Below are 16,680 nucleotides of genomic sequence, written 5' to 3'. Positions count from 1 at the left end.
CTCCGCACCATCTTCCCAGGCGCTGTGCGGGAGGTCTGAAACAGCCCAGCTGGTGCTTCGAAAGGGAGTTTCTAGAAGCTCCATTTCTGCTGCCTCCCCTCCCCTTTGGATTTGGGATTTTAGCCCCGTCAGGGAGCTGCTGCAGCTCCACAGCATCCGACCGCCCTCCGAGGGGACCAGGTGCCACCGACGCCGCTTTCCGCCGGCCGGCCGAGGGCTTGACCCGGGTGCTGCGGTGTCGCGGATGTTCCCCTGCTGGGGCTGGGGACTCCCCGCCCTTGCGCGCGACCCCGCGCCCGGGCGGGCGGCGCTTGCGGTGGGCAGGGGGCGGGCAGGGCAGTCCGGACTCTTTCGGGGGTAGCCACCTCCTCTGCATCCTGCCCGCGCATCCCGGAGCCCAGCCGCATCCTCCGCCTCTGCCTCTGGCGGCTGCCAGCCTCCGCCTCGCGCCACCTCGGCCTCCCGCCGCCCCCGCCCCCGCGGCCCGGGTGGCTGTGCCTTGGCGGAGCCCGGAGGGGGCCTGTGGCGCGTCGGCCGCCCGCTCGGCTCGGCTTGGCCGGGAGGCGTGCATGCCCCTGCTGCCCGCGGCGCTCATCAGCAGCATGCTCTATTTTCAGATGGTGATCATGGCAGGGACGGTGATGCTGGCATACTACTTCGAATACACGGACACGTTCACTGTGAACGTGCAGGGCTTCTTCTGCCACGACAGCGCCTACCGCAAGCCCTATCCGGGCCCAGAGGACAGCAGCGCGGTGCCCCCTGTGCTCCTCTACTCGCTGGCCGCTGGCGTCCCGGTGCTCGTGGTAAGCCCTGGGCTGCTAGCCCTCTCTTGTTTTCTGCAGATCGAGGCTCCTCCAGGAGGACTAGGGTACACCAGCCTTTACCATCTAAGTTCCTCCAACTTGGTAGCAGCTCTCTTCCCCTAGAGGACATTCTTCTGGGGAGCACGGGGGTGGGTGATAGGGAAGCACCCTTGCCTCTCTCCAAACCACCCCTGCACCCTCTGCTGAGCCTGCAGGGCTGGGTGGCTCAAAGGCAGGAAAGAGACATGCAGAAGGTGATGGGTGGGTGGAGGGGACGTGTAGCGGGTGAGCCTATGAAGCATATAGACTTGATCCATTCTGTGGCCCTGCCTCACTGGTTGGCCTCCTGGATTTTACTAGGAAGAGGAGCAGCAGCCTGGGGTGGGGAAGAGGGGTAAAGGGGAACAAGCTCCTGTTTTTTCCCCTCCTTTTCCTCCAGATGAAAGAGACAGGTGCATTAGGCTCGAGATCAGCTCACAAGTATCTAAAAATGTCTTTGGGCATCTGTAAATGAAGAGGCCTCAGCAACAGGGCTTTGCTGGAAAGCCGTAGTGGAGGAGCCTGCATCACAAGAGCACTTTAGATTTATATAAAGGCTATCTTCTCCCTGGACGGCTCTAGTGCTTGTCTCTTCCTGGCTAGATTTCTCTCTCTCTCTCTCTCTCTTCTCTCTCTCTCTCTCTCTCTCTCTCTCTCTCTCTCTCTCTCTCTCTCTCTCTCTCTGTGTGTGTGTGTGTGTGTGTGTGTGCGCGCGCGTTTGTGCCTGTGTCTTTCTTTCTCCTCCCTGTTTCTGGTTTGTGTGAGTGTGTTTGTGTGAGTGTGTGTGTGTGTGTGTGTGTGTGTGTGTGTGAGAGAGAGAAGAGAGAGAGAGAGAGAGAGAGAGAGAGAGAGAGGAGAGACAGAGAGAGAGACAGAGACAGAGAGAGACAGACACAGAGAGAGAGACAAGAGAGAGATGAGGAGTAAAGAGAGGACAAGATTATAGAGATACATTTCTCTCTCTCTCTCTCTCTCTCTCTCTCTCACACACACACACACACACACACACACACACACACACACACATACACACAAACAGACAGACATATATACAGGGCATGTAACTCCTGAGCTAGTAATTACAGCACAGTTTGCATATATGATCACAATACAAAGTTTTTTTGTAGGAGATAAGTCATATTCCTTTGTAGACCAACTACACTATGGTTCCTTTACATTGACAAAATATCTGAGGTTGCCTTCCCATGATGCTCCCTCTCCTTTCTTTTCTCCCTTTCTCCTTTTCCCCACATAATAAGAAGTTAGAGAATGAGAAGGCAAAGGAACTTGATCTTTTACTTCCCACAGCTGAGCATATGAATTGCAATTGTGAACATGTATATCTGCTTCATCCATTTTTAAAAATTGTATCTTTTCTTTGGTATTCAGGGATATGATTTAAGAATTTTCAAAATGAAAAGTTCTTATTACAAAACTGGAACAACACAAACAAACCAAGCAAGTTCTTGATAGTTTTAAAGTAACTCTGTTTATCACACCACTGCACAGATGACTTCAACTACAGTGTTAAGACTTCCTTAGTTTGTTTTTGTTTTTGACAGTGGATTTGCTAAAATGTGTCAGAAATCCTCAATCCAGTTTCAAGCTCCATTTCTCTCTCTCCCAGCTTGAAAAGTTGCCAGAACAAAAGCTGTCCTAGTTTCTGGGGACTTTCTGACTTTGCAGATCCTGGGTTTTCAGGCACATGCTTTCTAGGAGACTAAATAGCTCAGAGATGTTTCAAGATTTTTTTTTTAAAATGGAAAACGTCAATTGCTTTTGGGTCATTGATTCATTGGCAACCATAATCAATAATGTCTGCTTCACCATTCAGTGTCTTAAATGAGATGGCATCCAACCTTGACAGCAAGTGTCAGTTTATAGTTGAGAATATTTTGGTCCAAGATTTTGGAGACTTATCACTTAGGGGAGACCTAGGGAGTACCTAAGGGGGATAAAGTGAGCTAATCATCACTGAGTGGAACTGAACTGTTGTAGGCATGTACATTTACTGAACAGCCTCCCAAGAGATCTTACCTCTCCTTAAATTAGAAGAAACTGGTTTCCAGATACTAGTCTGGAAGCATCTGAAAACAAAAACAAAAGGTAGATTTGGTGTTCATATACAGAGAGGCCTAGTGCCAAGTGTCATGCTCCTGCATCCAAAGAACATATCTGAAAGCCGGGAGCTGACATCTGGAGATAGCATGGAGAGATACATGGACACAGAGATTTACAAAAGGGCGGCTCCAACTTGGCTTTCTTGTGTTGACCTCCAGTTCTTAGATATGGATGGATTTAAGAACCAATGTAAAGAGAAATACTGAGTTTTGGATGGTTGGACTGTTTTACTTTCTCCTTCTAGGAAGAATACGTTCCCTTACCACATGGTAAACTAATGTGGCAATGACAGTTCTGCATCTCCGTTCTTCTCAAGAACAGGCCCTTAAGCATCCTATCTTCTCAGAAGGATAGCAGCAATGTGAGCAATGCTCAACCACAGGGAAGTTAGTGCTTTATTCTTGGATACTTGAGTATGTTTTCCACATACTGTGTGGGTACCCATTAATGGTTGTATCATCTCTGAGATCCACCATTATTATTTTCATAAAACATTTTGTTTTTAATTTAATTTTATTATTTAATGTATATGAGTGTTTTGCCTGCATGTATGCCTGAGTACTACATGCATGTCTGGTGCCAAAAGAGGCAAGGAAAAGGCATTGGATCCCTGGCACTGAAGTTACAGACATTTGTGAGTTGCCATGGTGTCTGGGAATTGAACCCAGGTCTTCTTGAAGAGCATGCAATACTCTTAACCACAGAGTCATCTCTCTATCCCTATCATAAAAATGTTTTGGGAAGCAGGAGCTGAAGATTATGTGCTCAAGGACCAAAGCTAAAATGTTGCCGTAATGACGTAATGGTTTTAACACTAGTCTATCAGTCTTCTAAGTTTGTACTTTTTCTGTTATAATATTTAAATTAAATCTAATCGTAAGACATTTTCCTAATTAAGTGCTTCAAATATTTCCCTTGCGTCATATTTAATATATTTTGACTGTGAAGATTTATATTTATTTATTTGCTTTCTTAGCTTTTTATATGTGTTCTTAACCTGGAGGATGATTTGAAAGTTACTCTCTAACTAATATTAAACTTGTGAATTATTTCTATTGGTCCAAAAGCTTTCAAAGCCTGTGCCTTTTGGATTCCATTACATTTACTTATTTACCTATTTATTTATGGGCATCAAAACAGGCAATATCTGTATATAGTAGGTAGCCTAAGCCTTGTGATCACCTGTAATGTTGAGATTCCAGGCACATGACTTTATTTGGCTGAATTTTAGGACTGGAAACTTCACTTGCTGTGAAACCTTGAAAATCATTTAAGCTTATTAATTCTCAAATCTTTCAACCACAGGATTTTGTATATTAAATTGTTTATAATATGCAAACATCCTTCTTGACTCATGATTGATACTCTATAACAGATCATTGAGATGTACATAGTAATTTTGGGGTGCTGGTGATTGAACCCAGGGACTGCATTGGTATGTTCCTATACCAGTATTATTATCAATAAAATTATGGTCAGGAAAAGTTTCTTGAATCTTGTATTCTAAGCATTTGTCTGTTAGAGTATCTGTTCTAAGGGTAATTTCAGATGCAAACTAGAGTTGCTATTTCTAAATAGTTGACAGTATAATTTGAAAAATTAGACAAACACATTGGCAATCACAATAATCATGAAGACATACATGCTTTGCCGAATGTGGTGGTAACTACTTGTAATAAGCAGGATGCAGAGGCTGAGCCAAGAGGAGCATCAATGTCAGGCCAACCTAGACTACATAGTGAGCTGAAAGTCTTGTTTACACAACAAGACCCTGTATCCCCAAAACAAAACAGCTTAGGAAATAGTGTAGTTATTGATTTTGTTACCTTAGCATGTTCAGGAAAGAAAATAAATAACTTCATATATACAGACATATGTATTTGCACATATATGTGTGTATAGACCACAAAGACCTATGTTGATACAGGGAAGGATAAGGACAAGTTTATTTTGGAGGGCTGAAGGAAGACTTCATGAAAATGTTGGCATATGAGAAATGCTGTATCTTTAATTAGTTAACAATTAATTAATTGTTTGCAGTGTCAATACCAAGAGCCTCTGTGTGAGTTCTTGAAAGTTGCTGTATTGGTGAGCTGCAATGCCAGCCCTTGGGACACAATTTGAAGAAGAGCTGAAAATTAGTAGAGGAGAAGCTTTGTGAACAAAATCATGAAATCAGAAAATGCAAAACATCATATTCCAAAACTACTGGCCTGCCTTATTTATAAGAGGGACAATTTAGGGGTAATGAGTTACAAGGTTGGAGACAAAAGCTGGAGTCACATTTCTGAGTTTCTCCTACTATCTCTGCTGTGGATTACAGACATAGTCTGGTAGGTGGGGGCAAACAGGAGGAAATTCTATTAACAAAATATGTACCAAAGACCATCTCACAGTTCATAGTTAAGGCTATATAATATTATTTCAAGACTGTATTCACAAAGGTGACATGGTTTATAATCTCTTTGAAAATGGTACTATATAGATTGATCTGTAAAGCATCTGTCAAAGCAGGCTGTAAACTACATATGGATATAAATTTAATTGGTGAACTTGGTTTTCACTGATTAAAATAATTGGCCATGGGAATGGCTTTTGCCCCTAGATTTGGATTTGGTGGTCACTAAGACCTATCCTTCCTTAGACTTCTGAGCACCATGGATGGTGTGACACAGATGATTGTAGACTATCTATCTTCATGGAGTCAGAATCAAGACTTAAACAACAAACAACAAAACCAGACATTGACCAATAGGGTTACCAAGACATACAGAGTTACTCTGAAGGTTGGGATACACATTGGTGATGTTGTATGTCTGTATTCTAGGAATGTACCACTAGGTTCTGAGACTTGGATATGGGGGATGTGTCCACAGCTTCATTTAAGGATGATAGAAGCTGATGATGACACACAATCATTTCCCAACAAGGGATCTTTCTTTCAGAAAGCCTCGTCTTGGAAAACCACTTCTGTGGTGTACTGCAGCACAGAGCACAGATGAGGGCATTAGATAAGTCTGGACTCTTACCCTGGCTTCTCTTATTAATTAGCCAGCTGCTTTGATCAAAATTTCTTATCTCATAAACTGGAGATAAAAAAACATAATTTCCGGCTGGGCAGGATAGCTTATGACTTTAATCTCCCCAAAGCATACAGATCTCTGTGAGTTATGAATTGCTATCCCAGAATACCTAGTGAGACTCTATCTAAAATGAAATGAAAACAAACAAGCAAACAAACAATCATCCCATGAAACTAAAGTAACACAAAAATATGTCTAAATCCTAGAGAGTTAATACATGCAGGTTCAGATTCCAGATTGTCCTACTTGGGTTGAAAGTTACTCTGGTGTTTTCAGGTGGTAGGAACTTGAGCCTGTGTATCTCTCTGCCCAAGCTCTTCAGTGATAAAATGGAGGTGTTGTGAAAATTGACTTTCTGATGTTACTGTGATTGTAAAATTAGTTGGTGTGCATACGTATTAGAGTAGAGGCTCTTTATATACTTCGTGGATTGCTTTATTTAACGACACTTTGAGAGTGCTCCCCTCAGACACATATCCCATGCTTACAGCCATTTTGTCAATGGCATACAAGAAATGCAATGAGAGATCATTGTGTCAGAATTTAATTATTTAAATCCATTAATACAGTTAATTTACACAATACAATTATGAAGGTTACTGAGATATAGGGAGTTTAGATGACAAATCCAGAGCCTCACAGTGACAGTGCCATTCTCCAAAGACCACAGTCTTTACCTCTTCTGTTAAATCCCTTTACTCTGTCAGGCTAACTAGTCTTTGAAGATTTTCAGTCACAGTGAATCAATCCCAGAAAGTCAACATTTTCTCAAACCTTTTGTCCTGAATTTCATTTTTCCTGGTTTGAGGGTAAACTGTGTGCTGCACAGTAGAGAATAGTCTCCATGTGTGATGTAGGAAATTGTTTTGTTTCCTGTTCTGCTTGGAAGTGTTGCAGAGATGTGGGTGGCTGTAGAAGGGATTCAGAGTTTCCTTTTTCTGATTTGAAGCCCAGCTATTATCTTAGCAGCACACACTGAGCAGAGGCTGTAGGCACCCACATTTGTGGAGATCTACAGTCTCCTAGATTTGCAATCTGTGATTCTGGAGAGGTGAGATTCCTTCTCTAAGCATGTTTCTTAAAATAAGGGAGACTTAGCACTAGATTGTGCAATGCCACGCATGCATGGGAACTAGATGTATTCATATACAAACACAAGCAAAGTATAAAATATTTGTTTTAAGATCTCCAAAATAAACCACTCTTGCAGGAGACTCTGTGGGTCCATTTGAAGTTCTCCTAATGACTTGTTTTTCTTAGAAATCACCACTCAAATCCATTCACTCACATTCCTCCTTTAACTGTTCTTTTCCCCATTTCCTTTCCTTTCTGTTAAAATTCTTTTTGCTCCTCTTTTTTCATCAATCCCTACTGCTTTTCATACTGATAAGGTAATGGTAGCAGGAAGCAGCCAGATATCTTTCACCTGCTTCTTTCTCTCACTCTCCCTTCCTTTCTCTCTTTTCTCCTTCTTTCTCTTCCCTCTACCTGTCATCTACAAGTCATCTCTGTGACATTTTTGAGACACTCACCTTAATTAACTGAGATATGTGGACTTACTCCTCCCTGCCTTTCAAAGCTTTGATGAGTAACAAATTGATCAGAAGAAAAGTAGTTGGAGATATCTCACTTAATAATTACAATGAAGATACGGTGTGACCAGGTCACAAAGATTGTGTAGCTACCTTAGCTATGATTGGCATTATTTGTAGCTCTATTTTGACAGACTTATACATATGTGTTGTGATACAGAAAAATGAATATGATTTTATATGCTTTTTAGTGATTTTCCTATACATAGAGTGGCATAGGTAAAGAGCTAGCAATATATAAAGGTCTAACTAATTATTATAGACTATTACTCATGTGTAATCCTGGTTTCTAAAGTATTTCAATAATATTCAGTATTTTCAAGATTATTATTAAGAATCATCTTATTCATTTCTGTGATTTTAAGTAGATATAGTAGATTACAGGGATTACAGAAATGCCTGTGGTAAAAGATACAATACCACATGAGGTCTTAGGTTTTTACTCCATCAAGCAGAAATCTGTAGACTTTTAAAATGACAACAAATCATCTACCATGTAGTAGGTACAGCATTGTTAACCGGGCTTCTAAAAAGAATAAGAAATTATCCACACTTCAACAATTCATTCCAGATGAGTAAAAATTTTACCTCTAAGCCTCAGTTCTCTTGTCTATAAAACAGACATAAGAATGCTTAACATGATCACCTACATGAATTAAAAACTTGTCTGTGCTAAGTGTTCAGTTAGTGGTAGCTGCTTTTGTACAATAAATGCCAGCTACTCTTATTGATAGCACTGGGTAAAATGATGTCACACATACTTAATCATTTTTGAATGAATTAGGTAAGCCATTTACTGTTCACATTAATTCTTTCAGATAGTGTGCACAGTGTCATTTCTAGAGAGCCTTAGCAATTTGCGTTAGTTGGTAAATGACACGTTAAAGATCTGAACCTATTACTTCAAGCCCAGTGCTCTGGTAGCCACATAGAGTTGGCCACTAATTTGATTCATGATTGCATTTCTAGCAGCAGAGAAGAGTGAAAGCGTATTGAGTTAATATCAATGTGTTATTTATCATATGCCCATAATGTAGTCTTGGTCAACAAAAATTGAAAAAGTTAAACCTCAGAAAGGGGAGTTTAAAATCTGTGTTCAAATACATAAACTCTCTTTGAATCTAAAATCATACAGCAGCCAGTAGGACTCGATTTTCTCAGATCTGCATTCTCTCCCGCTCACATCACAGGGCAGGCTCTGATGTCAGAACAATGACCCTTACCTATAGTTAGGAGGGCCCTTTTACCAGACTTGGGAAACTCATGGACAATTGTTTGGATGGAAGAGATTTTAAAATATGTGAAAAAGAATTTTATCAGTACTATTTAAACTATTTCTGAGAATGCCAGTTTTCACTCAGCAGGCTGGTTACATTTTTAGTCTTATTATGACAGATGTAGTTTGAAAATCATTGTCAGCAAAATCACCATTTTAAAGGGATAAAAACAGAATTAAATTTTTCAAAACAAGTACATTTAAAAATTTAAAGACAGATTTTGTGATGCATGTTTCTCACTGAAAGACCATGTATGAATGAATGACTCTCTCTCTCTCTCTCTCTCTCTCTCTCTCTCTCTCTCTCTCTCTCTCTCTCGCTCTCTCTCTCTCTCTCTCTGTGTGTGTGTGTGTGTGTGTGTGTGAGTGTACATTTACAAAGTGTTTGGCATTTAATACTTTTGTAAGTTTAGTATAAATTTAGTTCTATCTTCCCTGTGTTTCATCTCTCTGACACTTCCAAACCAGCTTCCTAGAAATTCTTTGCAATCCTGGCTTGTATCTCTTGAACTCTCCAAGTTGGATATGAATTATTACATTCAGATCATTTTGTGCTGTGGGTGATAATGTATTATTATTCATTTGAAATTATTAGACTTGATCATTTCAAAGTTAGAATGCTGTAAATTGACTTAAGTCAGTTCTATTTTGCTGAGTATCTAGACTATTTTTGATAAATAAACTATCAAGGCACGCATTGAAATTGTGGTGATGAAGTTATAATGAATTTGAATTCAAATAATGGGCCAAATTCTGCTGAGCTTTCAGTTATTTAATAGCTTTCCATTATGGCATGCAGAAGTGTCCAAATAACTTGTAAGGTCAATGCAGCCTCAGCTCTTTGTCCTCAGAGATGTTTTAGATTGATGAATGCTGTCTGAAGAGTAAGCACAGCCAAGGTGGGATTTTTGTGATTGGATTGACCTACTTCAAACCAACCATAGTTGGGTTCTTCTGGATTCATTAAGATAAAACCATTAGGAAATAGGATATAGACCACACTAGTGTCTTAATCCTTGCTTATTCAGGTATGGGGATATAAGCCCATTCATATCACTTGAAAATTTTTCCCTTCACCAGTAAAGGTACATTTTTAGCAATTCTTCATGATAATTAACATCCAGTCTTTTCATCAATACAGAAAATCCTTTTTTTCTACCCTCTTTGCTAATTAAGTCAGTCATTAATTAATATACAGATAGCAAAGAGACTTTTGGCAGCTTCTTTGAAATAATAAGACCTGTTTCAATTTTCTGTCACTGTGACAACATTCCTGAGACGAGTAGCATAAAGGGAGGAAGAACTTAGTTTGATTCATGGTTTTAGTCCACTGTCACTTGGCTTCTGTGCCTGGGGGATAGGAAGAAAGCCAGGCATCACAATGGAAGTATATGAAGGGACAAAGCAGTTTACCTTACACTGGCTAGGCAGCAAAGAAAAAAAAAATTAGTGCTTGCACTTGTAACAAAGCCCCACTCCAAAAAACCTTTAGTTATTACTTTAATCAAAGGATTAATGTTCCCATGAGCTCAGAGCCCCCATGATCCAATCACTTCCTAAAGGTCCAAGATCTGTACACTGCAGCACCAGGAACCAAAGTCTTCAGCACATACTCTTCAGGGTAGATTCATGAACCAAATCATACCCTCACTTGTCACTTTGAACTTTGGACTTTGAACTTTGCTAGCTTTTTAGCAGGCCATCTCTGGAAGTAGAGCTGATATCAGCAAGCTTATATGTACTCATTCATATCACACACATCATCCTAGACTCAATTGCAAATGTCTTCACTTAGGGACTGCTTCTTCTTTAACTCATTATTGCTCAAATCTATACTCAAGATGCCTTAGCTAAATGGTGGGATGCATGATTGTATTCATCTTACAGCCATTTCCATATTTTGCTCGTTTATGAAACACTCATTTATTTCCTGAGAATGTACATTATGTGTGGCACAGTATACATGGAGAGATCTAAAACAAGTGCAAATGGAGTATTAGAAAGCAGGGCTGTGCAAAGTTATTTCTCTTCAACCACTTTGTACTTCCCTCTCTCCTCTCAGATTTTATTTCTCTGAACAAATATATGGTAAGTAGCTTTCATGGGCATCATATTTTGAAATGAAGTCTTGAAGAGGTTAAATTAGTTAATGTAAAAACCAGGGACTAAAGTCTCCCCTATATTCCAAAGCAAATTTGGAAATACTTGAAACATTATGGAATAGTGAAGTAAACACATAGCTTATATATCGGCATATTACTGACATAACCTGTGGCCTTTCCCTGCTAATAGAAGTCAGATTTGTGTTGAAGTAACCCAAACCTCTGTGTGTTTCTCACGCATTCAGCAGTAACAGCAGAAACTGTACTTTGTTGAAATCTCCATTTTAGATTTAGCACCCTTTCAGCTGGGGTACATAAAGCATCTTGTATTTCCAGAGACCTCATCAAAGCAGAGTGTCATGATCTCACAGACACTGAAACCAAGCTGTCTCAGAGAGATGCTGCACCGGAGGATTCATCTTGGAATTTTAAATGAACTCCTGACATTTTCGATTGAAAGAAAAAAACAAAACAAAATAGTATCTTTGGGTTGGTGACAATGACCTCTTCCTTCCCATGTGCCTAGGCAGTATTTGCTCAGTTACTAAAATGAATGAAGAGCCTTAGTCATAAGTACGTGATACCCCACTTGCTCTTTCACAAAGGGACATTTGTTTCCTCTTCTTTCTGGTTTCTCATCACATGGTTACTTGGGGTCCCCTTGTTTTTCTGGGTGAAGTCTGGAATACAGATATCAGACTCTAGAAGATGCCTTATTCAAGCCACACAATCAGTCTCTTTCTGGCCTTGCATTTTTGGAAAAGGATTGTGAATTCAGTGTGAAATAGAACATGCATCCTGATAGCCAAAGCTCTTCAGCCATGGAAGAGGAACTTAGGGGTATTCTTCTTCTTCTTTTTTCCTTAATTTTCTAATGAATCGTAAGAGAGATGAAATGACTTGTCCACGGCCACTCAGCTAATGAGCAGATTGCACAGGCAGCTAATATGTTTAGAACACTTAATTGAGCATTATTGTAAATGCTGCATACTTACCATTGTATCTCAACTTATAGTTAAGAACATCAAGGCTCAGAAAGAGTCAGCAACTACCTATGACACAAAGCATGGAAGTGGTATTCCTTGACCAGACACTTATCTTGCCCTGATTTTTACTTCTCTTGGAAGGGTGAGGTGAATATCTTTGTTTTTCAGTGTTATTTAGAAAATGAAATGCCCAGTGTGTTTTTATGACAATAGCTTTTTTCTTGTGACCTGTATTGTTGACCCAAAAGATTCTATCAGCGTGTTTACAGTTAGCACTTAATTAGGACCTTGAAGAGGAAAGGCAACAAAAGATGAGAAAAAAGAGCTTTTAAGAGGCTGGAGAGCTTGCTCTATGAGTAAAGTGTTGGTTGCACAGGTACACGGTCCTGAGTTCAGATCCCAAGCAGCTGTAAAAAATGTTGTCCATGATGGTATGTGTTCCTGATGTGTGGGTGGATACAGGCAGATCCCAGGATCTCCCTGGACAGCTAGCCTAGGAAATATGGAAAGTTCTAGTTTTCATGAGAGATCATGGCTCAAAACCCAAGTCAGATGGTAATAGAATTAAAAATAAAAGACTAACCTCTGGCCTCCACACAAGGTTAAGCATACTTCCTCAAACATACATACATACATACATACATACATACATACATACATACATACTCCCCCCACAATGCACCCGTACACAATGAATGAATGAATGAATGAATGAATAATATTAGAATCCAAAATTAGTGTTGGCTCTATAAGATACTTTTTAAAAAAAGTATCAGCTATTTTCACCAAAAAGGAAAGCCCCATTTGGAGCTTAACAGGTAGCTGAATAACAATTTATCCAGTTTTGATGTACACATTTTAAACTCTTATGCCGTGGTTTTGACATAAATAAGCTTATCATTATCATAAAGAATATCAGATACAATCAAGACATTGTCTTTGCCATTTGAAACAAGATGATGGAAAGGAGACTCAAGGGTATAAATATATTTAGGGAAAAGCATAGACATTCTGTGTATTTTGAGCTCATATTTTTAAAGGATATATTATTTTTAGTGTTAGTATCATAAAGATAGATACAACTCTTTTATGGTATTATTGTGTTTCTTGGAACCATCCAAAGCTTGAAGGTAGTTCTCTGTAATGCTGTGCCCATGTTATTCTCCTGGTCTTCATTTCCATATATCTCCATATCCTCATCCTTAATTTAGACAGCTTCAGGGAATCTCTTTGATGCCTCTTTCCATGATGTTTGTAATCAACTTCAATCTGTTGTTCCTATCATTTCCTTTTTATATAATGGACGTTTGTTTCTTCTGGTCTTACATATTCTTTACTAAGGATAAATGGCCTTGTGGGTGTAGTATGGGTTGCTTGGGAGAAAACAAGATATAATAAAGAGAACAATTATTTGGCCTGACATGCAGGCACCTAGCTGTCCTCCTAGTTCTGATGCTCAGCATCTTTTGTACCTTGATATCAGGTCATTTTTTCTGGCCTATACACATCACCAGATACCTTGTTTGGAAATGCTTGAGCTCCAACTGGGGTACAAGACTGATTCTTTGCAACCCCAATCAGCCTTTTCTGTGTATAAAACAAGGATGACTCTGGCAACATTAAAAGATGAAGTAGTATGTCCCCCTCAATACTCTGTTCCCTGGCCTCTCTCAGAACTTTGAAGACAAATGGAACTGTTTTGATGGTTTCCCAACATTTGAAGTTATTTCTCAATTTGTTTGCCATTCATGAATCTGAGAATAGTCCTTATAGGGCCATGGATTTAAATGTTCTGTACTGTTCCTGTGGCTGCTCACATCTGACTGTGCTTAGATGCAGTATGCTCTTATGTTTAGCAGTGAAAGTGTGTTTCATTAATACTTTCACCCCTAGCCAAGTAGAACATGATTTTACCTCTCTTGATGCTACCTTGCTCATGAATCCGTTAGCCTTAGATAGGCATAGAAGCTTCTATTGGTCAGCTACCACATCTATAAAAGGAATAGAGTCAGCGTCTTCCCAGAGGCTGACCTCTTGGCTTCCCACAATTTAAGCTTGAATTGAAGGCAAACTCTTCTAATTGAATATGCCAACTTGGAAGTAGATGACTACTAAAACACTTAATTGGATAAACCCTACACAATACATTACATGACCACATGGTTGGTTGCACATTGATTTGATTGCATAAAATTTATTGGCTGCCAAAACATTATAAATTCCTATAAAGAAACAAATATGTGTTATGAATATATTTGCTTCTTGCTTGCCACCCAACAACCTTTCAAATGACAGCAGTAAATGATTATTTGTGCATTTTTTAATTATTAGAATTAATAGAAATTATAATTATTTCAGAAATGCTTTTTTTCTTATTTCATTTTTACAATTAAAACATTTAAGAATTTCATAGACAAATGCAATATATTTTAATCTTATATATTTCCATATGCCCTGTTCCTTCCAGATATTCCCAACAAGTCTCCCTCCCAATCTGCCAACTTCATGCCTCCCCTTTTGTGACCAACTAAGTCCAGTTACTGCTGTTTGTACGCATATGGGTGTTCTAGCATTCTGTTGCAGCATGTGCAACATTCTAGGAGTCACATCTCCAAAGAAAAATAACTAGTAACCCCCAACTGCCAATTGCTCATCATCAATAGGTGAGATCTTTGATGTCATATTTGTTTTTTACTGTTGATTTGTTTGATCTTGTTCAGATAGTGTGCTCCTAACCACAGCTGCTGTGACTCTTTCATGTCCAGATGACAGAGATGCTCAGAAGTCTTCTATGACTTCTGTCTCTTAAAATATTTCTCCTGTCTGTTCTACAATGTTTCCAAAGCCTTGTAAGTGTGGTGGTGCAGATGTCGCATCTAGGGCTGAGCACTTTATAGTCACTTATTCTGTACACTTTGATCAACTGTAAGCCTCTTTATCAACCATCAGGAAATCTTGTTTATTCAATTATTTATTTACTTGAGTCCATATCATGATAAAATGTACCTAAGTGCAGTATCCACTCTTAGATACTAAGGTTGTCAAGCCCAAATTATTTTCACAGATTGTTAATGTTTTACTTTAGTTTGCAGTCATCAATTTTAAGTATTTTTCTTATGTGTTCATTTAACTTTTCATTTAATCAAAGTTATGCAAAATGTACTCCAAAAGTAGACCTCATTTCCTTTAAGTGGAGAATACTTCTAATACCTCTAAATTTTATTTACAAATTTTTAGCATCTTTATGCTTTTGCTCTATAATCATTATTTCATTTTTTATGTTTTAAATTATAGCTAGCACATACTTTTAGAATTTTAGAATTTAAATTTTCACAAGATAATTTTTGTTGTAGCTGTTCTTTTTTAAAATTAAGTGTGACATTTTAAGTATTTTGTCATACTTTAGTTTTTTTCTTAGCTAAGCCAGAGATTCAGGAAATATTGCTCAGTAGTATGGTTAGTGCTTGATTAATATGCATAGAGTCCCAGTATGTGGGTATACACACACACACACACACACACACACACACACACACACACACACACGCAGAGAGAGAGACAGAGACAGAGACAGAGAGACAGAGACAGAGAGACACACAGGAGAGATATGCCGGGCTACCTAAGAGACCTTTCATCTTTCTTTTAAGTTCATTGATTAAATTATTAATTTATTTTATAGCTGAAGGTTCTATGTATGACAGAATTAGAAAACGGTGTGTCTGTGCAGATTAGTATGGGATGTATATGGATGTGGAGGCCATAGGTTGATGGCAGTTGTCTTCCTCAGCCAGTTTCCACCTTAGCTTTTGAGGTAAGGTCTCTCTTTCAACCTAGGGTTCAAAGATTCTGCTAGACAAACTGGCCAGCAAGTTCTAAGCATCCTTGTTTCTCTGCCTCTCAAGCTCTCATATTACATTGTGCATTGCTGCACCTACATTGTTTTATGTGAATGCTATATATTTGAACTCAGATCTCCATCCTTGTACTGCAAGTACTTTGCTGGCTGATTCATCTCCCCAACCCCTAGAAAACTTTTTGATGGTGTTCTAATGTTGCATTCAGATGGCTGGCAGTTTCTAAATGAGATGAGTCAGTACTTTAGAGTTACACAGGATCCCTGAAACATGCTTTGTACATTTTTATTAGTGATCATATATTAAGATGAAATACTAGACGCAATACATGATATCTTTTTGAGAGGCATTTCTTTCCTTAGAGAGTGATAAAAAATCAGTGGTACTTTAGAGAATGACATTAATGAGGAGAGAAGGATTCAGTGTTGTATTGGCAAGCAAATCACTCACAATTAACTCAGGTAGAGCTGGGAACATGAAATTAGCATTTTATTGTTTATGGATTCTCTCACTGAAGTTCAGGAGTTCCTAATTAGACTGAAATACCAAGTATGTGGAAATTGGCTCTCCACCTTTTCAAATAGGTGCACATGGAAAATCCAACTAACATCCTGTCATAGAGCATGACATAGTACTCAAGTATATTCCCTCATGTATTCCTTAAAAGGTGTTTTATGTGTGGTAAATGAGTTTTAGATGTTCAAACATAGAAAGAAGAATCCCTGGGCTAGTATATTTAATGATCTTGTCAGAGATATCCATAATACTGTAGGAGGATAAGGAGGTGAGAAGGATAGAAGAGGGACGATAAAAGCAGAGGA

General features: G+C 39.2%; 1 protein-coding gene across 1 annotated transcript in view; it reads left to right on the top strand.

The window, feature by feature from the left end:
• The first annotated feature begins 569 nt into the window (after window positions 1–569).
• Plppr5 (phospholipid phosphatase related 5) overlaps window positions 570–16,680 on the top strand; it is a 90,292-nt gene continuing 74,181 nt past the window's right edge. Inside the window, exon 1 of the mRNA XM_035451300.1 lies at window positions 570–806. Coding sequence (XP_035307191.1) covers window positions 570–806 — 237 coding nt within the window. The remainder of the gene's footprint in view (window positions 807–16,680) is intronic.

The sequence above is a fragment of the Cricetulus griseus genome (genome assembly GCF_003668045.3).
Source record: "Cricetulus griseus strain 17A/GY chromosome 1 unlocalized genomic scaffold, alternate assembly CriGri-PICRH-1.0 chr1_0, whole genome shotgun sequence".
Classification (NCBI taxonomy): domain Eukaryota; kingdom Metazoa; phylum Chordata; class Mammalia; order Rodentia; family Cricetidae; genus Cricetulus; species Cricetulus griseus.
Note: the sequence above shows the minus strand (reverse complement) of the source record. Positions and strands in the feature narration are given on the sequence as shown.